This window comes from Lathamus discolor, chromosome 7, assembly GCF_037157495.1.
Source record: "Lathamus discolor isolate bLatDis1 chromosome 7, bLatDis1.hap1, whole genome shotgun sequence".
Lineage (NCBI taxonomy): Eukaryota > Metazoa > Chordata > Aves > Psittaciformes > Psittacidae > Lathamus > Lathamus discolor.
The window spans coordinates 3,448,041-3,470,803 of record NC_088890.1 but is presented as its reverse complement, the minus strand read 5'-3'; the positions used below and the strand labels follow the sequence as shown (position 1 = coordinate 3,470,803).

The window sequence follows — 22,763 nt, the reverse complement described above, 5'->3', positions numbered from 1 at the left end:
CTTCCCAACTGTTCACACATACTTAAAAGAATAAACTGCATGCAAATATACTTACAAGATGCTTTGTCTGCTGTTACCCTCCTCGCTACATCCACTAGTAGCTACCAAATTATTGTAAAGATTCAGAGAGCAACATGACTAGCCAAAAATGTAAAAAACCCAACCCAAACCAAAAAAACAAACCAAACAAAACAAAGAAACCCAACCCAAAACACACAAAAGCCTTAAGATCAGTTAGAAGAAAATGTTAAATCCTCTTAGGTATTTGACTTTGATACGCGGATTGACTCCACAACTCGCTAAAGTTGTAAAGTAGGTATGCTTTATTCAGCGCTGAGGTGCATGGGGATCGTTCCTCCAAAGTATGCACACCCAGGGTCGTTTTTCCTTTACATTTATTCCCTTAAGGCATACATATGCATTAGGTTACTGATACGCCTATACATATTTAGTATCTGTCCCCGCTTCGTATTATAATGAGCTAGAAGGTCCTTTGCGCCTGCGCAGTGCCCCCTCTGGTCACGGGCAGGGGTCTCAAGATGAAGTAAATGAGTCTTCCTCCTGTGGGCAGGGGTCCTCAAGATGAAGTAAATGAGTCTTCCTCTTCTTAAACTTTTCACCTTTTAATCTTCGCGCATGGCTTTAGGGTTTAGTCGGTACCTCATCCATAAATCATCAGCTTCTCCCCCTTAGCAATAGACCCAGACATTCGCATTTCCTTGTCAATAGTTGCTTATCAGTAGAATCAGGCCTCTGTCTCCTTCCCTTATCAGTAGTCTGTGCCTTGTTCCCTTGGTAAGCATGATAGGTGTTTACAGCAGACAATACTTTTGTTTAAGCAAGGGATTCTTCTAACTCTCTTATACAGTCCCCTGTATTTTCCTTTGTACATTTCATTAACCCTGTATCAACTTGATGCAAAAGATGCAATGCAACTGCATTCACTGTAGACTTGGATTTCCACGTGACCTGTTTGTTTCTGCCTGTTGTTTTGTTTACTTCACGGAAAACCCCAATCCTGTTAATCTACGGCATAAACCAGAGATGTCATAAAACTGACATTTTTCTAGGACTAAGATCAGTCAAGTGGCAAGCGTCAACTGGTCAGTGACACCAAGTTAAGGAAGTGGAGACATTCACGTACGAGGATGGATTTCTTACGAGACATCCCATATGTTCAGTATTACTTTGGGCTCGTACGGTCCTTAACATACTTGCTTTTTTCTCTCTCTGCCCCCTCAAGCCTGAGTGCCTGCAATGTAGAAATGACACATTAAAAGCTTCCAACTTTCACATAAAAATACTTCTCAAAGCTTAGGCAAAAACCATTTCCCAAGAAGAATCTTTAGTAGGAATATCATTACCGTTTCAGTGATAAATGCTGCAGTCACCTAGTTTCTATTCCTCATTTTCTTTCTTATGGCATTAACACTGCTTTGCTCCTCAACCGAATTTGAGAAGCTCAAATAGCTTCAGGTGTACTTGCTCAGAGAAAGCAAACAAGAAGAGGCAAAGACAACAAATCATGTTCCTGCAGAAAAAAAGGAAAGGGTCTTTCCTGGAGTATTTAAGCTGATTTGGCCATTTGAAAACCGAGCCTTGACTCAGGCACCAAGACAAACCTCAATATGGCAGCCAACATTAAAAAAAAGAAGAAAAAAAGAAGTGCTAAGAGGTTAAATGTGGAGGTTCATTAGACACAAGAGAGGAGGAACTCCTCCCATACCAATACTGCAGTACTTCTGCTAATGTGTTGACGCATGCTTGTGCCTGGTTCATCTTTTTTTTTCTCCCTGCAGACACAATGTCAGCTGACAACCCTCTCTCTCCTGCATCACCAATAAGGAAACGATAGCTAATCTGATTCAAAGGAGAAAAAGAAAAAAGTACAATCTGTGAGTTGAGATAAGCACGGTTTAATTACTGAAGTAAGGTCAAATACAGTAATAACAGGAAATAGAGAGAAAGGCGTAAAACAAACAAAAAACCTCAGGCGATGCACAGCACAATGTCTCATCACCCACTGACTGATGCCCGGCACATGCCCGAGTAGTGATGGGCCTCTTCCGGCCAACACCCCCCCACCCAGTATCCATATTGAGCCTGACATTCTGTGGTACGGAATACCCCTTTGGCTAGTTCGAGTCATCTCTCCTGCCTGTGCTTCCTGTGCCCCTCCTCACTGGCAGAGCATGAGAGACTGAAAAGTCCTTGACCAGGGCAGGCACTACTTAGCAGCAATTAATCTTTGGTGTGTTATCAACATCATTCTCAGACTAAAGCCAAACCAGAGCACAGCTACTAGATTGACAACCACAGCAGCTGAAACCAGGACACCCCACCTGCATTTCTGCTGGCTTAACGATCTGAGTCACCTCAGCAGAGGGCCACCAGTGCACACCCAACCCACCACGGTGCAAGGACTAAGGCTGAGGAAGGCAGAAATGACCACCTGTTTTGGCATACCTGCTACTGAGGGGTTCATCCGACCCTGCAAAACAGCAGCCTGATGACTTCACAAAATCAGTGAACCGCTTTAACAACCTCATCGAGTCCCACCTCAAGAACAGAGCTGCTCAACTACTCCTACTGACAGTCCCTAACCATTGCGATAAGAAAACTTCTCACTTCCCACCCCGTTTATTAAAGGCCAGGTGCACACAATATCAAGAGCACTTCTCCTTTTCTGGGATTTCACCTGGTTAGTCCTATGATCACATCTGCTTTTTCTCCTACATGACAATAGTTGTGGAAGACCACAAGCTCCATCCTTTAAGCACAATAACAAGAAAATTACAGATGCTGAAATAATAATAAAAAAACCGCACACAACAAAACACAAAGAACCCAACACAAACAAAAAAGCAAATAACCAAAACCCCCCAAACCCCAAAACAATTACCAATGGTAGCATCGGAGAGCTGAGTTCATGCATAGCTATCAGAGGCGTTTGTATAAGCAGCGCTGTCGATGCAATACCACCACTTCACACCAAGTCTTTATTTGAACCTTGCTCTGAACGGTTAAAATGCATTGTGGCAGCGGGGGTAAGGTGAAGGCTTTTAAGGGGATGCATCAACACTAACTGGCAGCCACTTTGTGGTACATTATTTCTCTCCCAGTAGTCTTACCCTCGGCTCACCAGGGAACAGCACTCATCAGGTGGATGCACACAGTCACTGCTGGGACACTAACTGCCGCTGTGGAACACAAACCGCTTTCGGCGTAACCTTTCCCTCAGCAGACCCAACTCCCACCAAAACCGCTGTTAAGGTGCGGCTCTCCCGCAGACGCTGGCGCCACGTGGCAACCCAAGACCACAGAACACGTCCCGCACTGCTTGGGCGGCTGAGCTGAGGAGTCTGCTCCAGAGCAGGGGCTCCTCCAAGCCGGGAACTCCCTCACGAGAAAGCCAGCGGGAACCCCCAAAACCGCCTCAAAAAGAGACGCCGAAGCCCACCAACCCCCCTTGCGGGCCAACCCCCCCGGGCCTCCCTCCTCTCAGTCACCACCCCGCGCTCACCGACCGCCAGCGGCAGCTACAAGAGGCCGGGGCCGAACCCCAAGGCAACCCGCCACGTCGCCATGGCCGCTGCCGCTTCTCCTCGGCCGCGATGGGCGAGCCGCCGGGGCTCCGGAATCCCCAGGCGCCGCCGCGAGGGACCGGGAGGAGTCGCGGCCAGAGCAAGGGGCGGCGCGATGAGCACGCGGAGAGCGGGAAAGCGCTGAGGTAGACGGGGCGGGGCGGGACCGGCACCGGCTCCACGACGCGGCGCTGTGCTGAGCCCCGGCATGAGGCTGGGCTGAGGCTGATGCTACCCTGGCCTGCACTTGACGTCTCCCACGCCCTCGCCCGCTTCTCCACGGCCATGGCAGCTCTGCTCCCGAAAGCCCTGCAGACTGCTCACACACTAGGCAAAAGGCCTTGCTGGTTCCCCACTTCCTGGGTCCTGTTCACTGCAGTTTATCTTTCAGCATCTTACGGAAAGCTGCTGCCGCCCTTTGTTTTTCTTAGGATGCAAGGCTGTAACGCAACATTTCTGTTGGAGGCCCCTGTGCTGCTGGGGGCGAGAGGGGAATATGACCTCAGTGAAGAAAGAGATGGCTGGGCAGGCACATGTAGATCATTGCTTGAGGTGAGTGTTTTAGCATCTGTTACTCGGTAACTGCAGCCCTGAGGAGAAGGACTTGGGGTGCTGGCTAAAAACTCAACATGACCCCTGTACTGGAAAGACATGGACCTGTTGGAGAGAGTCCAGAGGAGGGCCACAGAAACCATCAGAGGCATGAAACACCTCTTCTCTGAGGAAAGGCTGAGAGGGTTGGGGTTCTTGAGCCTGGAGAAGACAAGACTCCGGGGAGCCCTTACTGCAGCCTTTCAGGTTTTAGAAGCGCCCGTAAGAAAGATGGCGAGAGACTCTTTTAGCGCTGCCTGCTGCAATAGCATGAGGGGTAATGCTTTTAAGCTAAAGGAGGCAAGATTGAGGCTGGATGTGAGGAAGAAATTCTTTACAATGAGGATGATAAAATCCTGGCACAGGCTGCCCAGAGAGATGGTAGATGCCCCGTCCCTAGAGACATTCAAGGCCAAGCTGGATGTGGTTCTAGGCAACCTGATCTCGTTGAAGATGTCCCTGCTCATTGCAGGGGGGTTGGACTAAATGACCTTTGAAGGTCCATCCAACCCAAACTATTCCATCATTCCTTTTCTTCTACTCTGGTTATGCTCCAGACACGGTCTGGTGCTTGTCCTGGTGTCACAGGTGAATTATTCAGGGAAGTCATCCTTGGTGGGTTAATTAAAAGGGCTTTCTTCACGATGAAGCGATGATCAAATGGTAAGGAATCGACGACTGAAGGAAAATCATAGCGTAAGCAAATGGTGACAAAGTAATAGTGGAATGGTAATGAGAGTCACAGGAATCATTTAGGTTGGAGGAGGCCGTAAAGGCCATGGAGTCCAACCGTTTACCCAACACTGCCAAGTTCACCAGGAAACCGTGTCCCTAAGCTGGCCCTTGACTCTGCACATGCAAGTGGAGCAGCCGCCCCGGTGACCTGGGTGCCAAGGGCTCGGGTCCCTGCGTGTGCGCTTCACAGCCAGCCCTGTGATGCAGTGTCTGTGTCACAGTGGGTGCTGTGTGGCCGAGGGTGCCCCTGCCCGTATCCGGGGCGCACGCGGGCCAGCGGTGCTGATGTCACAGAGGCCACTGTGACCGGTGGCGGGGGCAGGCCTATAAAAAAGGGAGCGCTGGGCACAGTGCATCGCTGCGACCTGCTGAGGTGCGGGGAGTAGAGGGCAGGGACAGGGCTCTCAGGGGGGCTGCCGAGGGAGGAGGGGGCTCCACACCGCAGGGCTCTGGGCCTGTGGTGCAAGCTCACCCGCATCTCTCTTCTCCCTCAGAGGTAGCAGAGGAGCATTTGGAGAAGAAGCCCCAGCGCTGCTGGGACAGGGACTCTCCAAACACCCACCTTAGATGTCTGACACCTCCACAAGGAGGTGTAGGACACCCGACTCGATGGAGCCAGGTGAGAGCAGAGTCCCCCTCCTACAGCCTGGCAGAGGGACTCCCGAGGCTGTCGGCGTGGGACCGGGAGCGTTGGCAGGGGGAGGCAGGAGCTCCAAAGCCACCCTGGGGGAGGGCCCCTCCTCTCATCGGCAAGCGGGACCAGGGCTGGACAGTGCGAACCCCCCAGGACACCCATGCCTGCAGTGCCCTTTCCTCTCCAAGGCTTCCAGCCCTGCCCAGCAGCCAGCTAGGCGGGGACAGAGCAGCCCTCGGGGGCAATCCCTCAGGGACGCATCCCTGGCCCCACAGAGGTGTTCACTCCCGGTGCCATTTGCTCTCTCCCCTCCAGCATGCATGCTGTGTTGCCGTGCAGAGGCAGACCCGGACATCTGCGGGCCAAAACTGACTTATCAGTGCATCTCTGCCCATCTCTTTTGCCTGGTGAGTTCCTCTGGGGCTGGTTTCATCTTTGCAACGGACCTGCCCTGCCACATGCCCCTCATCTGCTCCTTGTCTCTGCTCTTCTGCAGCTTTTCGCCAGTGACCTTCGTCCACGAGGGACCGAACGGGAAGAACAGATGACATTTCTTCCTAAGGATATTGGACGTACAGCCCAGCTGGCAGCCCCGATGGTGAGGATCTGAGATGACCGGGGTGATTCATGCCAGGAGAGGTTTGCGGGAGCTCAGCGCAGATGCCAAGAACAGAATCCCAGCCTTTCCACCCAGCTCTGGGACTAAAGTCTTGCTCCCAGCAGCTCCACAAAGGCTCCAGCACAGGAGCCTGCTCTGCCACATGGATCTGTGGCCTGTGATGCAGCTGGGGCCACATCCTGCGCCCTGCCCCGAGGTGTGGGTCTGGCTGTGGTGACCCTGAGGCTGCCGCTGATGGGGGCTGCTCTGCTCTTTCCAGGTCTGCTTTGTGTGTGGCAAGAGGGGGGCCACCATCACCTGCCAGGAGATGGGCTGCGACCGCAGGTTCCATCTCCCCTGTGCCGTGCAGGGTGGATGCGTCACCCGTTACCTCCTGCCGTTCAGGTACCTCCTCCACCCTTCTCCTCATCAGCAGGGAAGGACCCAGCGCTTCTCATCTCACCCATCCCTTCCCTCTTCCCCTAGTTCCTTCTGCTGGGAGCACCGCCCACAGCAGCAAGAGCTGGTGGCTCCAGAGGACACCAAGTGCCTCATCTGCATGGACCCTGTTGAAGGCAGAACGACCTATGGGACCATGGTGTGCCCAGCATGCAAACATGCCTGGTTCCACAGGGTCTGCATCCAGGTAAGAGCCGTTCCCTTGCTCGGGCATGGCAGGCTCTCAGCAGCACCAGAGCCTCACTCACACACTTTCCGTTTCTCCTGCAGGGACAGGCTACGCATGCTGGTGCTTTTTGCCTGCAATGCCCTCTGTGTCAAAATATAAAACTGTTTCTAACAGAAATGCTCAACATGGGGATCCGAATCCCCATAAGGTTGGTGTCCTCCTAGCCAGCACTGTGCCACGCCTGGACCTGCCCCCGCAGTTGTGGCCCTCTGCTGACCCCCCAGTGTAGGCTTTAGCTCCATGCAGGAGTTGGAAACAGGGTGTGGGGGAAAGAGCATGGAGGCCCTGCATATGCCTTATGCTGGGGCAGCAGGGGCTCATCAATTATCCTTTCTCCATCAGACAAGCGTCATGGGAAGATAACAATGCATATGCAGAACTGTACCAGAGGCACAGGAGCTGCGATGCCAGGGAGTGCCGTTGTCCGGGAGGCAGAGGGGTGGCAGAGCCAGACGGGTAAGTTGCCAAAGCTGCACCCCGCGGCTCAGCACGGGATCTCTGTCTCAGCAAGGGCTCGAAGCAGAAGGGCTGAAAACAAGAGCTTTGCTGGACAATCCCGTGCTCTGGGCACTTTATCCTTAGAGACATGAACCCATTTCTTTCCCCAGGCCCTGGCAGCTGCTCCTGTGCCGCTCCTGCGCTGCTGTGGGTGCTCACAGACGCTGCTCCAAGCTGGGGAAGAGCCGTGAGGTCAGATGGGAGTGCGACAGCTGTGCTGGCCTGGGCACCTGTAAGTGTCAAAGCCCCCGTGTGCTCCTAGGCTGGGGCCAGGCAAGGCCTGGCAGGGGGTACCTGGTGTGGGCTTGGCAGAGCCTGTCTGCTCCAGGAGGGCTGGGGCACTGCTCTGGCCTACCCTGCCCGGGGCCTGGGAGCCAAGCCCTTACCGTTCCTGCTTTCCCTTGTAGCCCACAGTGCCAGCTCAGAGCTTGCTGCTCCCAGCACTGCCGGCACAGCAGCATCGGGGCAGTCTCCTGGATCTCTGGAACCGGAGTGCAGCAGCCCCAGCACCAGCAGCCAGACAGCATCAGGGCAGAATCTGGAACCCAAGGCACAGGAGACCAGCAGCCCCAACAGCAGCAGACAGATGCCATCAGCACCATGCCACAGTTGCCCAGTGTGTGATGGCAGCAGCCGCTCCAGCAACCCTGGGCCTGACCGACAGCGACACCAAACGCGGTGCACCCGTCAGACCCAGACACCCTACACGTGGGCCAGAAGACTGCAGGAGAGAAGCCGACCGCTAGCAACGCACACTGAGAGCAATACCCGCAGCCACGCGGTGCCAAGGCTGTCCCACTACTCCCCATCACGTGAGACCCACAGCCACGGCACCACCAGGCACCAGCCATCGGCAGCATCCCGTGGCTGGGCACCACTGCAAAGAAGCAGGAGCAACAGATCCGGTGGGCCCATGCGGGTGCGAGACCGCTCCTGCTTGCATCATTGGGCCCAAGCTCCCTATGCACAGCCTAGAAGACATTCCCAGGGCAGACACACACCAGCAGCTCGAGCTGGGAGGAGCCCCTGCAGACAGGCTGCAACCAGGCTGTCCCACCGCTCACCATCACGTGCAAGGCACGGCCACAGCACCACAAGACAGTGGCCATCGGCATCATTGCGTGTCTCCAGAGCAGAACAAAGAGGCAGCGCCTCAAGATCCACCGGGCCCGTGCGGCCCTGAGACCGCTCCCACTTGCAACACCGGGCCCAAACTCCCAACGCACGGCCCGGATACCTCAGTGGGACCAACCCTGTTTCCCCTCTGAGCAACCACTGTGATCCCCCTCTACGGCGCAATAAAGGTGGCCCTTCAGCTCTGGGCTGGCAGATTCCAGGCTCCTTGGTTGGCTTCCTCGTCCTCTGCTTTTCTCAAGGGGCAGCATGAGGGACTGGGCCCAGAGCATTGTCCTTTCCCTAGGGGTCAGCAGCACCTCCTGCAGACCGACCTCCTGCACCCACCCACCCAGCCGGCCTGGCCCTCACAGCTCACCCCCCAAAATCATGCACCCCCGTGCCAGTGACTTCTGACACGCTTCAGCTCTGTTTTCCTCTGGATAAGGTTATAAGCAGTATCCTAGCCTCATCGCCTAGGTTAGTGAGCATGATGGCAGAGGGGCAAAGCTGCTGTTCTTTCAAGAGTTCAATGTCACGACTGTGCAAAGTACTAAGTAGGGTAAAAGCTGCTGTTCTTCTGTAACTATCACAACACCAAATCTCTTCACTAAACAGGTCTGTGGAGTTTCCTAATCCCAAAGAACTCTCCCTGCTGTTATGTCCAGCTTTCAGCTAGATGACAATGGGGCTTTGCCTCTCTCCCTCCCTGCCTCCTGCCATCCCTCTCTCTCCCATGCCCCCACAAAATGCTTTGCTATGAATCCTTGTTTGTAGACAAGCCTAACCATACAGCTCTGGCTAGACTTTCTCAACAGGCTGCTGAGACGCTTGGCTGAGGAACAGTAATAAATATTGCACAGTATGGTCCCTAATTCGTCTAAATTTCCTGAACTTTGTCAGCACTTCCATTTATTTGAAAAGGAAAGAAAACCCCCTTCCTGAAGGTGCTGAAAGTCCTGCTTTACATGAACAGATCCCGTTTATGTACTCTGGAGGAAGGTGACAGCACTGACGTGTTTTTGCAGCCCAGGCAGAGTGACTGCTGTTGTGGTGTCATACAGAAAGTCTTAGGCTCCCGGACGAAATCTGCAGAGCACAGGCACTGTTGGCTCTTTGTGTGGAGTGACTGACACTGCCAGTGAGGCGGGTGACGAGGAGGGGACTGGAATTCTCAACGCCGAAAGATCTGACCAAGGTTTCCCCTCTAATAGTTACATGGCTCTTCTTGAGTCATTGAGTTTACCTGACGTTTACAACAGCATGTAGCAACAGGACAAGGGGAATGGCTTTTAAGTTGAAAGAGGGCAGATTTAGATATTTACATATTAGGCACAAGGTCTTCCCTCTGAGCACGCTGAGGCGCTGGCACAGGGTGCCCACAGAAGCTGTGGCTGCCCCATCCCTGGCAGTGTTCAAGGCCAGGTTGGATGGGGCTTGGAGCAAGCTGCTCTAGTGGAAGCTGTCCCTGCCTGTGGAAGGGGGCTGGAGCTGGATGAGCTTTAAGGTCCCTTCCAAACCAAACTTTTCTGCAATTCTATGGATGCAGGTGAGTAGATGGTGTCTCAGGAGCCGTTAATTCCAAGGTACAAGCTTCTCTTTGGTGCATTACTGCTGCAGATGTGCAGTGTTTGCTCTCTTTTAGTTTTCCCTCCCACTTTTAGGCCCCACACCAGCCTGACACCTCCATCCTCGCATCCCATCCTCTTTTTATTTCACCTTCACTCATATTAGTGCATTGGCTGCCTCATCTCATCACATCGGCTCGGGATGGGATGGGAAGGGGGGGACTTCTGCAGTAGAGGTCGCATCTGGCTGACCACTACTTCTCCTTTGAAATGGGAATAAGAAATTCACTTAAAAAAAGGGAGGGGGGGGGGGGAAGGAAAGGTGCACAAAGTGGCTTTGATGACTGGTTCCTTCCACAACTTAAAAAAGTTTTTAAGTTTACCTCCTAGTGGGTTTGAGAGCCAGAGACCATCTAGAAACAGAGGAGCATCACATTAAAAATGAACAGCATAAAATGCTTTTAGTAAAAACAGGCTTTGTCAAAAGACCAACCTTTGCAGAATTGCTAATGTCCTGACATAAAACTCATTTGTTCATTTCACAGAAGACCCTGTAACTGCAGTTTTAAAAGGGTAGGCAATTTAAGGACATTCTCTTCTCACAACACATCCACAAGACAATCCATCACAAATACCTCTGGCTACTACACCTCAGGCCGCGGCTATTTTACGGAAGCATACGAAAAGGCAGAGATGGAGTTAGCTTTGGAACCCACATGCTCAAACTTTCGTAGATTCTATTAAATAACAACCATGGTCTTTTAACCACATTCTCAAAGAAGGATTCTCAGTTTCTTGGGCTACAGGAGCCTGCTCTGAGGGTTTCCCTACCTGCAGCTGCTTTGACAACTTCTCTCCAGAGTCAGTCCGTATGTTAAAAATGACTGGTTTCAGAGTTACACTCTGCGGAGGCACAGCAAAGCCCGCAGAGTTAGAAAGGGAATACTCTACCCTAGCTCAGTACGTACAGGCAATGAAGTACACACCCACAGAAAAGAAACTCCTGAGCATAATCTAATGATTCACCTCACTGTGTCTTTGCATGGTTCGGCCAGACTGTCTTGGGTTTTGCAGTGGAACAGCCTTCTGTAGTTAGAAGAGCACGCTAACCCAACCGCCTCTTGAGCCAGGACAGCATTTTTCAGCCTCTCCTTCCACCTTGGTTTCAATGAACCTGCATTAAGCCCACTTCCTGAAGCAGGCAGCTGAGAAATTAATAATCACTGATGGCAACTCACAGCTGTTCGTCCGCTTTAAGTAGCTTCTTCACTGAGAATACACTGCAGATAAAACCAAACGCAAGTTACAAATTGTGCAAGCTTGTATCTACTTCTCAGACTAGAAAAAAAAAGCTCAGAACAATTGTTTTATGTAACTTCAAATCCGAATCTCAATTACTTCTAGACAGGAAGTTTACATTCCTTAGAGATGCAAGGTGAGATTAGCCCGTGTCTGAATGCAAGCCTCACAGAACACGTTCTCTATGCACTTTAACTCAGTTATTACAGAAAATATTAAGGACCAGCACTAGGAAAGAAACCCTCCGCTCGTTAAATAGAGCCCGCTACCTTGGAAGTTCTTTTCCAAGGAACAAACGTTGTGATTTATTTTCTTACCACTGGCAGCCTATTACAGATGCTGGACCATCCAAACACAGTGCAAAGTGTAAACTGAAGTCCCTGATAGTGGTGGGGAGGAGGAAAAACGGGATACACAATGCGCTTCAACTTCAAGGCAGAAATTAATTCAGGAACAGAGTACTATTAACTGCGTACAACGTCCATTTGAAGTTTTGTTTCCATTTAGGACTGACAGCAGCTGCCCCAACTACAGAACTTTCTTCTGTAACTTAGACACAGATGCTTTCAATCACTCCACCTCCTGAAACACTCAAGTGATTCGCAATTTCCACTAAGGGTCATTATTGGAAATTTGGCATGGCAAGGCTAAATAACCGTGTTACCAAGGAAAACTGCCACAGAACTGCCGTTCCAGTGAATCAGTGCTCTGCTTTTTGCATCGTTTCTTAAAGCAGTAACACCACATACTGCAGAACGGAAGGAGAAATCCAACTGTAATAACCTTACTACTCACAGTCCATCTTGGAAACCAGAGCAAAGCAGGAGAAATTTCAGTAATCCAATTAGAAAGTGAAACACCTTCCCGTGGTAAATCCTTGCTACAATGCATCCATTAGCAGCAGAAATCGGAGGAATTACATACGGACCTTTTGAATGCAAAGAAAAATGGAAGCAAATTTAACAAGTTCAGTGGCATGAAAAATAGGCCCATGCTTCCTCCCGCCGCCCGTCACCGCCGCGCCGGGACCGCTTACCCCACGCTTGCCCCTGCCGCTCGCCTCGTCCCGCACCCGCAGACCCGCCCGGCCCACACGCTGACCACGCTCCTTAAAGGGGCCGAGACACTTCAGACAAAAGCAGCTTCTTTCACCGAGCCACGACGGATGCGATCTGCCAGGACCCAAGAGCACAGAGCACGTGTGCTAAGGCTTTGGCAGAGAGCGAGAGCGCACCACTAAGTCCTTCTGTCAGCATGTACCAACACCACAATGAAGAACTTGCAAATAAATATCATGTTAAAAGCGGAGACTTTGCACGGCTTACCTGGGGCCAGAATAAATGTCATCATCAGAGTCCGAAAAAACCTGCATGAAATTCACATTGCTCACTCAGACGTCCTGTAGTAAGAGAACCCATCTCAACAACGGAATTTGCAACTGGCTAAATTCCAAAGTTCCTAAGTACCTGGCTAAGTTACAAATCCCCATGAAAGGCAACCTACACTCAAAAAAGACTCTGTCATTAAAAAGGAAAAAAAAATGGGTAAAAAGCATCTGTAAATGCTCAAGAAAACACACACCCATTCAGGCATTCATCTGACCACCTCACTGCTCCCGTTTTACAGGTAACTTACATGCACTGACGCAGACCCCAGCAGAGCCAAATACAGAGCTGAAACGCCCCTTGATAAGCTTTTAAATATGAAACTGTATTTTCATCGTTTGACACTAGAATTATAACCTGCTGCATACACTGAGTTTGCCTCGTACCTTCCATCAAGGAGATTACACTGAAGCTGTTGTTGCTCATCAAATTTTAAGAGTGCATTAGAGCAACAGTATTGGAGCATGCAGTCTCCACAGCAGAAATAAGGACAGGAGTTTGCAGGTTGAGCCTTGCCATGATGATCAACATACGCCTGACAATCCTCACCCAAAACTGAAAAAAAATACAATTCAGGAGTTAGCAACTGAAGAAATAACCATGTAAACTGTCTCATACTGACCACCTCACCTGGGTTAACGTTTAAATAGGTTTCAAGTAGTTTAGTTAGCTCTTAGGAACAAACTATTTCCTTTAAAGCAAAGCAAGAGCAATTACTTCTTGCCCACAAAGTATCTTCTCTTTGTCAAGCAGCTCTTCCCAACTGTTCACACATACTTAAAAGAATAAACTGCATGCAAATATACTTACAAGATGCTTTGTCTGCTGTTACCCTCCTCGCTACATCCACTAGTAGCTACCAAATTATTGTAAAGATTCAGAGAGCAACATGACTAGCCAAAAATGTAAAAAACCCAACCCAAACCAAAAAAACAAACCAAACAAAACAAAGAAACCCAACCCAAAACACACAAAAGCCTTAAGATCAGTTAGAAGAAAATGTTAAATCCTCTTAGGTATTTGACTTTGATACGCGGATTGACTCCACAACTCGCTAAAGTTGTAAAGTAGGTATGCTTTATTCAGCGCTGAGGTGCATGGGGATCGTTCCTCCAAAGTATGCACACCCAGGGTCGTTTTTCCTTTACATTTATTCCCTTAAGGCATACATATGCATTAGGTTACTGATACGCCTATACATATTTAGTATCTGTCCCCGCTTCGTATTATAATGAGCTAGAAGGTCCTTTGTGCCTGCGCAGTGCCCCCTCTGGTCACGGGCAGGGGTCTCAAGATGAAGTAAATGAGTCTTCCTCCTGTGGGCAGGGGTCCTCAAGATGAAGTAAATGAGTCTTCCTCTTCTTAAACTTTTCACCTTTTAATCTTCGCGCATGGCTTTAGGGTTTAGTCGGTACCTCATCCATAAATCATCAGCTTCTCCCCCTTATCAATAGACCCAGACATTCGCATTTCCTTGTCAATAGTTGCTTATCAGTAGAATCAGGCCTCTGTCTCCTTCCCTTATCAGTAGTCTGTGCCTTGTTCCCTTGGTAAGCATGATAGGTGTTTACAGCAGACAATACTTTTGTTTAAGCAAGGGATTCTTCTAACTCTCTTATACAATCCCCTGTATTTTCCTTTGTACATTTCATTAACCCTGTATCAACTTGATGCAAAAGATGCAATGCAACTGCATTCACTGTAGACTTGGATTTCCACGTGACCTGTTTGTTTCTGCCTGTTGTTTTGTTTACTTCACGGAAAACCCCAATCCTGTTAATCTACGGCATAAACCAGAGATGTCATAAAACTGACATTTTTCTAGGACTAAGATCAGTCAAGTGGCAAGCGTCAACTGGTCAGTGACACCAAGTTAAGGAAGTGGAGACATTCACGTACGAGGATGGATTTCTTACGAGACATCCCATATGTTCAGTATTACTTTGGGCTCGTACGGTCCTTAACATACTTGCTTTTTTCTCTCTCTGCCCCCTCAAGCCTGAGTGCCTGCAATGTAGAAATGACACATTAAAAGCTTCCAACTTTCACATAAAAATACTTCTCAAAGCTTAGGCAAAAACCATTTCCCAAGAAGAATCTTTAGTAGGAATATCATTACCGTTTCAGTGATAAATGCTGCAGTCACCTAGTTTCTATTCCTCATTTTCTTTCTTATGGCATTAACACTGCTTTGCTCCTCAACCGAATTTGAGAAGCTCAAATAGCTTCAGGTGTACTTGCTCAGAGAAAGCAAACAAGAAGAGGCAAAGACAACAAATCATGTTCCTGCAGAAAAAAAGGAAAGGGTCTTTCCTGGAGTATTTAAGCTGATTTGGCCATTTGAAAACCGAGCCTTGACTCAGGCACCAAGACAAACCTCAATATGGCAGCCAACATTAAAAAAAAGAAGAAAAAAAGAAGTGCTAAGAGGTTAAATGTGGAGGTTCATTAGACACAAGAGAGGAGGAACTCCTCCCATACCAATACTGCAGTACTTCTGCTAATGTGTTGACGCATGCTTGTGCCTGGTTCATCTTTTTTTTTCTCCCTGCAGACACAATGTCAGCTGACAACCCTCTCTCTCCTGCATCACCAATAAGGAAACGATAGCTAATCTGATTCAAAGGAGAAAAAGAAAAAAGTACAATCTGTGAGTTGAGATAAGCACGGTTTAATTACTGAAGTAAGGTCAAATACAGTAATAACAGGAAATAGAGAGAAAGGCGTAAAACAAACAAAAAACCTCAGGCGATGCACAGCACAATGTCTCATCACCCACTGACTGATGCCTGGCACATGCCCGAGTAGTGATGGGCCTCTTCCGGCCAACACCCCCCCACCCAGTATCCATATTGAGCCTGACATTCTGTGGTACGGAATACCCCTTTGGCTAGTTCGAGTCATCTCTCCTGCCTGTGCTTCCTGTGCCCCTCCTCACTGGCAGAGCATGAGAGACTGAAAAGTCCTTGACCAGGGCAGGCACTACTTAGCAGCAATTAATCTTTGGTGTGTTATCAACATCATTCTCAGACTAAAGCCAAACCAGAGCACAGCTACTAGATTGACAACCACAGCAGCTGAAACCAGGACACCCCACCTGCATTTCTGCTGGCTTAACGATCTGAGTCACCTCAGCAGAGGGCCACCAGTGCACACCCAACCCACCACGGTGCAAGGACTAAGGCTGAGGAAGGCGGAAATGACCACCTGTTTTGGCATACCTGCTACTGAGGGGTTCATCCGACCCTGCAAAACAGCAGCCTGATGACTTCACAAAATCAGTGAACCGCTTTAACAACCTCATCGAGTCCCACCTCAAGAACAGAGCTGCTCAACTACTCCTACTGACAGTCCCTAACCATTGCGATAAGAAAACTTCTCACTTCCCACCCCGTTTATTAAAGGCCAGGTGCACACAATATCAAGAGCACTTCTCCTTTTCTGGGATTTCACCTGGTTAGTCCTATGATCACATCTGCTTTTTCTCCTACATGACAATAGTTGTGGAAGACCACAAGCTCCATCCTTTAAGCACAATAACAAGAAAATTACAGATGCTGAAATAATAATAAAAAAACCGCACACAACAAAACACAAAGAACCCAACACAAACAAAAAAGCAAATAACCAAAACCCCCCAAACCCCAAAACAATTACCAATGGTAGCATCGGAGAGCTGAGTTCATGCATAGCTATCAGAGGCGTTTGTATAAGCAGCGCTGTCGATGCAATACCACCACTTCACACCAAGTCTTTATTTGAACCTTGCTCTGAACGGTTAAAATGCATTGTGGCAGCGGGGGTAAGGTGAAGGCTTTTAAGGGGATGCATCAACACTAACTGGCAGCCACTTTGTGGTACATTATTTCTCTCCCAGTAGTCTTACCCTCGGCTCACCAGGGAACAGCACTCATCAGGTGGATGCACACAGTCACTGCTGGGACACTAACTGCCGCTGTGGAACACAAACCGCTTTCGGCGTAACCTTTCCCTCAGCAGACCCAACTCCCACCAAAACCGCTGTTAAGGTGCGGCTCTCCCGCAGACGCTGGCGCCACGTGGCAACCCAAGACCACAGAACACGTCCCGCACTGCTTGGGCGGCTGAGCTGAGGAGTCTGCTCCAGAGCAGGGGCTCCTCCAAGCCGGGAACTCCCTCACGAGAAAGCCAGCGGGAACCCCCAAAACCGCCTCAAAAAGAGACGCCGAAGCCCACCAACCCCCCTTGCGGGCCAACCCCCCCGGGCCTCCCTCCTCTCAGTCACCACCCCGCGCTCACCGACCGCCAGCGGCAGCTACAAGAGGCCGGGGCCGAACCCCAAGGCAACCCGCCACGTCGCCATGGCCGCTGCCGCTTCTCCTCGGCCGCGATGGGCGAGCCGCCGGGGCTCCGGAATCCCCAGGCGCCGCCGCGAGGGACCGGGAGGAGTCGCGGCCAGAGCAAGGGGCGGCGCGATGAGCACGCGGAGAGCGGGAAAGCGCTGAGGTAGACGGGGCGGGGCGGGACCGGCACCGGCTCCACGACGCGGCGCTGTGCTGAGCCCCGGCATGAGGCTGGGCTGAGGCTGATGCTACCCTGGCCTGCGCTTGACGTCTCCCACGCCCTCGCCCGCTTCTCCACGGCCATGGCAGCTCTGCTCCCGAAAGCCCTGCAGACTGCTCACACACTAGGCAAAAGGCCTTGCTGGTTCCCCACTTCCTGGGTCCTGTTCACTGCAGTTTATCTTTCAGCATCTTACGGAAAGCTGCTGCCGCCCTTTGTTTTTCTTAGGATGCAAGGCTGTAACGCAACATTTCTGTTGGAGGCCCCTGTGCTGCTGGGGGCGAGAGGGGAATATGACCTCAGTGAAGAAAGAGATGGCTGGGCAGGCACATGTAGATCATTGCTTGAGGTGAGTGTTTTAGCATCTGTTACTCGGTAACTGCAGCCCTGAGGAGAAGGACTTGGGGTGCTGGCTAAAAACTCAACATGACCCCTGTACTGGAAAGACATGGACCTGTTGGAGAGAGTCCAGAGGAGGGCCACAGAAACCATCAGAGGCATGAAACACCTCTTCTCTGAGGAAAGGCTGAGAGGGTTGGGGTTCTTGAGCCTGGAGAAGACAAGACTCCGGGGAGCCCTTACTGCAGCCTTTCAGGTTTTAGAAGCGCCCGTAAGAAAGATGGCGAGAGACTCTTTTAGCGCTGCCTGCTGCAATAGCATGAGGGGTAATGCTTTTAAGCTAAAGGAGGCAAGATTGAGGCTGGATGTGAGGAAGAAATTCTTTACAATGAGGATGATAAAATCCTGGCACAGGCTGCCCAGAGAGATGGTAGATGCCCCGTCCCTAGAGACATTCAAGGCCAAGCTGGATGTGGTTCTAGGCAACCTGATCTCGTTGAAGATGTCCCTGCTCATTGCAGGGGGGTTGGACTAAATGACCTTTGAAGGTCCATCCAACCCAAACTATTCCATCATTCCTTTTCTTCTACTCTGGTTATGCTCCAGACACGGTCTGGTGCTTGTCCTGGTGTCACAGGTGAATTATTCAGGGAAGTCATCCTTGGTGGGTTAATTAAAAGGGCTTTCTTCACGATGAAGCGATGATCAAATGGTAAGGAATCGACGACTGAAGGAAAATCATAGCGTAAGCAAATGGTGACAAAGTAATAGTGGAATGGTAATGAGAGTCACAGGAATCATTTAGGTTGGAGGAGGCCGTAAAGGCCATGGAGTCCAACCGTTTACCCAACACTGCCAAGTTCACCAGGAAACCATGTCCCTAAGCTGGCCCTTGACTCTGCACATGCAAGTGGAGCAGCCGCCCCAGTGACCTGGGTGCCAAGGGCTCGGGTCCCTGCGTGTGCGCTTCACAGCCAGCCCTGTGATGCAGTGTCTGTGTCACAGTGGGTGCTGTGTGGCCGAGGGTGCCCCTGCCCGTATCCGGGGCGCACGCGGGCCAGCGGTGCTGATGTCACAGAGGCCACTGTGACCGGTGGCGGGGGCAGGCCTATAAAAAAGGGAGCGCTGGGCACAGTGCATCGCTGCGACCTGCTGAGGTGCGGGGAGTAGAGGGCAGGGACAGGGCTCTCAGGGGGGCTGCCGAGGGAGGAGGGGGCTCCACACCGCAGGGCTCTGGGCCTGTGGTGCAAGCTCACCCGCATCTCTCTTCTCCCTCAGAGGTAGCAGAGGAGCATTTGGAGAAGAAGCCCCAGCGCTGCTGGGACAGGGACTCTCCAAACACCCACCTTAGATGTCTGACACCTCTGCAAGGAGGTGTAGGACACCCGACTCGATGGAGCCAGGTGAGAGCAGAGTCCCCCTCCTACAGCCTGGCAGAGGGACTCCCGAGGCTGTCGGCGTGGGACCGGGAGCGTTGGCAGGGGGAGGCAGGAGCTCCAAAGCCACCCTGGGGGAGGGCCCCTCCTCTCGTCGGCAAGCGGGACCAGGGCTGGACAGTGCGCACCCTCCAGGACACCCATGCCTGCAGTGCCCTTTCCTCTCCAAGGCTACCAGCGCTGCCCAGCAGCCAGCTAGGCGGGGACAGAGCAGCCCTTGGGGGCAATCCCTCAGGGACGCATCCCTGGCCCCACAGAGGTGTTCACTCCCGGTGCCATTTGCTCTCTCCCCTCCAGCATGCATGCTGTGTCGCCGTGTAGAGGCAGACCTGGACATCTGCGGGCCAAAAGTGACTTATCAGTGGATCGTTGCCCATTGCTTTTGCCTGGTGAGCTCCCCTGGGGCTGGTTTCATCTTTGCAACGCACCTGTCCTGCCACATGCCCCTCATCTGCTCCTTGTCTCTGCTCTTCTGCAGCTTTTCGCCAGTGACCTTCGTCCACGAGGGACCGAACGGGAAGAACAGATGGCATTTCTTCCTGGGCATATTCTACGTACAGCCCAGCTGGCAGCCCCGATGGTGAGGATCTGAAATGACCGGGGTGATTATTGCCAAGAGAGGTTTGCGGGAGCTCAGCGCAGATGCCAAGAACAGAATCCCAGCCTTTCCACCCAGCTCTGGGACTAAAGTCTTGCTCCCAGCAGCTCCACAGAGGCTCCAGCATAGGAGCCTGCTCTGCCACGTGGATCTGTGGCCTGTGATCCAGCTGGGGCCACATCCTGCGCCCTGCCCCGAGGTGTGGGTCTGGCTGTGGAGACCCTGAGGCTGCCGCTGATGGGGGCTGCTCTGCTCTTTCCAGGTCTGCTTTGTGTGTGGCAAGAAGGGGGCCACCATCACCTGCCAGGAGATGGGCTGCGACCGCAGGTTCCATCTCCCCTGTGCCGTGCAGGGTGGATGCGTCACCCGTTACCTCCTGCCGTTCAGGTACCTCCTCCACCCTTCTCCTCATCAGCAGGGAAGGACCCAGCGCTTCTCATCTCACCCATCCCTTCCCTCTTCCCCTAGTTCCTTCTGCTGGGAGCACCGCCCACAGCAGCAAGAGCTGGTGGCTCCAGAGGACACCAAGTGCCTCATCTGCATGGACCCTGTTGAAGGCAGAACGACCTATGGGACCATGGTGTGCCCAGCATGCAAACATGCCTGGTTCCACAGGGTCTGCATCCAGGTAAGAGCCGTTCCCTTGCTCGGGCATGGCAGGCTCTCAGCAGCACCAGAGCCTCACTCACACACTTTCCGTTTCTCCTGCAGGGACAGGCTATGCATGCTGGCGCTTTTTGCCTACAGTGCCCGCTGTGTCAAAATACAAAACTGTTTCTAACAGAAATGCTCTTCATGGGGATCCGAATCCCCATAAGGTTGGTGTCCTCCTGGCCAGCACTGTGCCACGCCTGGACCTGCCCCTGCAGTTGTGGCCCTCTGCTGACCCCCCAGTGTAGGCTTTAGCTCCATGCAGGAGTTGGAAACGGTACGGGGGAAAGAGCAGGGAGGCCCTGCATATGCCTTATGCTGGGGCAGCAGGCGCTCATCAATTTTCCTTTCTCCATCAGGCAAGCGTCATGGGAAGATAACAAGGCATACGCAGAAGTGTACCAGAGGCACAGGAGCTGCGATGCCAGGGAGTGCCGTTGTCCGGGAGGCAGAGGGGTGGCAGAGCCAGACGGGTAAGTTGCCAAAGCTGCACCCCGCGGCTCAGCATGGGATCTCTGTCTCAGCAAGGGCTCGAAGCAGAAGGGCTGAAAACAAGAGCTTTGCTGGACAATCCCGTGCTCTGGGCACTTTATCCGTAGAGACATGAACCCATTTCTTTCCCCAGGCCCTGGCAGCTGCTCCTGTGCCGCTCCTGCGCTGCTGTGGGCATTCACAGACGCTGCTCCAACCTGGGGAAGAGCCGTGAGGTCAGATGGGAGTGCGACAGCTGTGCTGGCCTGGGCATCTGTAAGTGTCAAAGCCCCCACGTGCTCCTAGGCCGGGGCCAGGCAAGGCCTGGCAGGGGGTACCTGGTGTAGGCTTGGCAGAGCCTGTCTGCTCCAAGAGCGCTGGGGCACCGCTCTGGCCTACCCTGCCCCGGGCCTGGGAGCCAAGCCCTTACCGTTCCTGCTTTCCCTTGTAGCCCGCAATGCCAGCTCAGAGCTTGCTGCTCCCAGCACTGCCGGCCCAGCAGCATCGGGGCAGTCTGCTGGATCTCTGGAACTGGAGCTCAGCAGCCTCAGCACCAGCAGACAGATGCCATCAGCACCATGGTACACTTGCCCAGTGTGTGACGGCAGCAGCCGCTCCAGCAACCCTGGGCCTGACCGACGGCGACACCAAACCCGGTGCACCCGTCAGACCCAGACACCCTACACGTGGGCCAGAAGACTGCAGGAGAGAAGCCGACGGCCAGCAACGCACACTGAGAGCAATACCCGTAGCCACGCGGTGCCAAGGCTGTCCCACTGCTCCCCATCACGTGAGACCCACAGCCACGGCACCACCAGGCACCAGCAGTCGGCAGCATCCCGTAGCTGGGCACCACTGCAAAGAAGCAGGAGCAACAGATCCGGTGGGCCCATGCGGGTGCGAGACCGCTCCTGCTTGCATCATTGGGCCCAAGCTCCCTATGCACAGCCCAGAAGACATTCCCAGGGCAGACACACACCAGCAGCTCGAGCTGGGAGGAGCCCCTGCAGACAGGCTGCAACCAGGCTGTCCCACCGCTCACCATCACGTGCAAGGCACGGCCACAGCACCACAAGACAGCGGCCATCGGCATCATTGCGTGTCTCCAGAGCAGAACAAAGAGGCAGCGCCTCAAGATCCACCGGGCCCGTGCGGCCCTGAGACCGCTCCCACTTGCAACACCGGGCCCAAACTCCCAACGCACGGCCCGGATACCTCAGTGGGACCAACCCTGTTTCCCCTCTGAGCAACCACTGTGATCCCCCTCTACGGCGCAATAAAGGTGGCCCTTCAGCTCTGGGCTGGCAGATTCCAGGCTCCTTGGTTGGCTTCCTCGTCCTCTGCTTTTCTCAAGGGGCAGCATGAGGGACTGGGCCCAGAGCATTGTCCTTTCCCTAGGGGTCAGCAGCACCTCCTGCAGACCGACCTCCTGCACCCATCCACCCAGCCGGCCTGGCCCTCACAGCTCAACCCCCAAAATCATGCACCCCCGTGCCAGTGACTTCTGACACGCTTCAGCTCTGTTTCCCTCTGAATAAGGCTATAAGCAGTATCCTAGCCTCATCGCCTAGGTTAGTGAGCATGGTGGCAGAGGGCAAAGCTGCTGTTCTTTCAAGAGTTCAATGTCACGTCTGTGCAAAGTACTAAGTAGGGTAAAAGCTGCTGTTCTTCTGTAACTATCACAACACCAAATCTCTTCACTAAACAGGTCTGTGGAGTTTCCTAATCCCAAAGAACTCTCCCTGCTGTTATGTCCAGCTTTCAGCTAGATGAGAATGGGGCTTTGCCTCTCTCCCTCCCTGCCTCCTGCCATCCCTCTCTCTCCCATGCCCCCACAAAATGCTTTGCTATGAATCCTTGTTTGTAGACAAGCCTAACCATACAGCTCTGGCTAGACTTTCTCAACAGGCTGCTGAGACGCTTGGCTGAGGAACAGTAATAAATATTGCACAGTATGGTCCCTAATTCGTCTAAATTTCCTGAACTTTGTCAGCACTTCCATTTATTTGAAAAGGAAAGAAAACCCCCTTCCT

At 52.3% G+C, this 22,763-nt stretch overlaps 2 protein-coding genes across 2 annotated transcripts; both read left to right on the top strand.

Moving 5' to 3' along the window:
• The first annotated feature begins 5,519 nt into the window (after positions 1 to 5,519).
• LOC136018424 (G2/M phase-specific E3 ubiquitin-protein ligase-like) lies at positions 5,520 to 22,011 on the top strand. The gene is made up of 9 exons (XM_065687631.1): positions 5,520 to 5,529; positions 5,884 to 5,951; positions 6,041 to 6,142; positions 6,423 to 6,547; positions 6,629 to 6,788; positions 6,872 to 6,978; positions 7,173 to 7,286; positions 7,439 to 7,560; positions 21,182 to 22,011. Exons 1-9 carry the CDS (start codon positions 5,520 to 5,522, stop codon positions 21,889 to 21,891), a joined length of 1,518 nt encoding a protein of 505 aa, XP_065543703.1. The 3' UTR covers positions 21,892 to 22,011.
• LOC136018122 (G2/M phase-specific E3 ubiquitin-protein ligase-like) lies at positions 9,786 to 20,787 on the top strand. Its single transcript, XM_065687080.1, has 9 exons — positions 9,786 to 9,990; positions 10,555 to 12,934; positions 18,853 to 18,977; positions 19,308 to 19,399; positions 19,489 to 19,590; positions 19,871 to 19,995; positions 20,077 to 20,236; positions 20,320 to 20,426; positions 20,619 to 20,787. Exons 3-9 carry the CDS (start codon positions 18,926 to 18,928, stop codon positions 20,734 to 20,736), a joined length of 756 nt encoding a protein of 251 aa, XP_065543152.1. The 5' UTR covers positions 9,786 to 9,990; positions 10,555 to 12,934; positions 18,853 to 18,925; the 3' UTR covers positions 20,737 to 20,787.
• Positions 22,012 to 22,763: the final 752 nt, after the last annotated feature.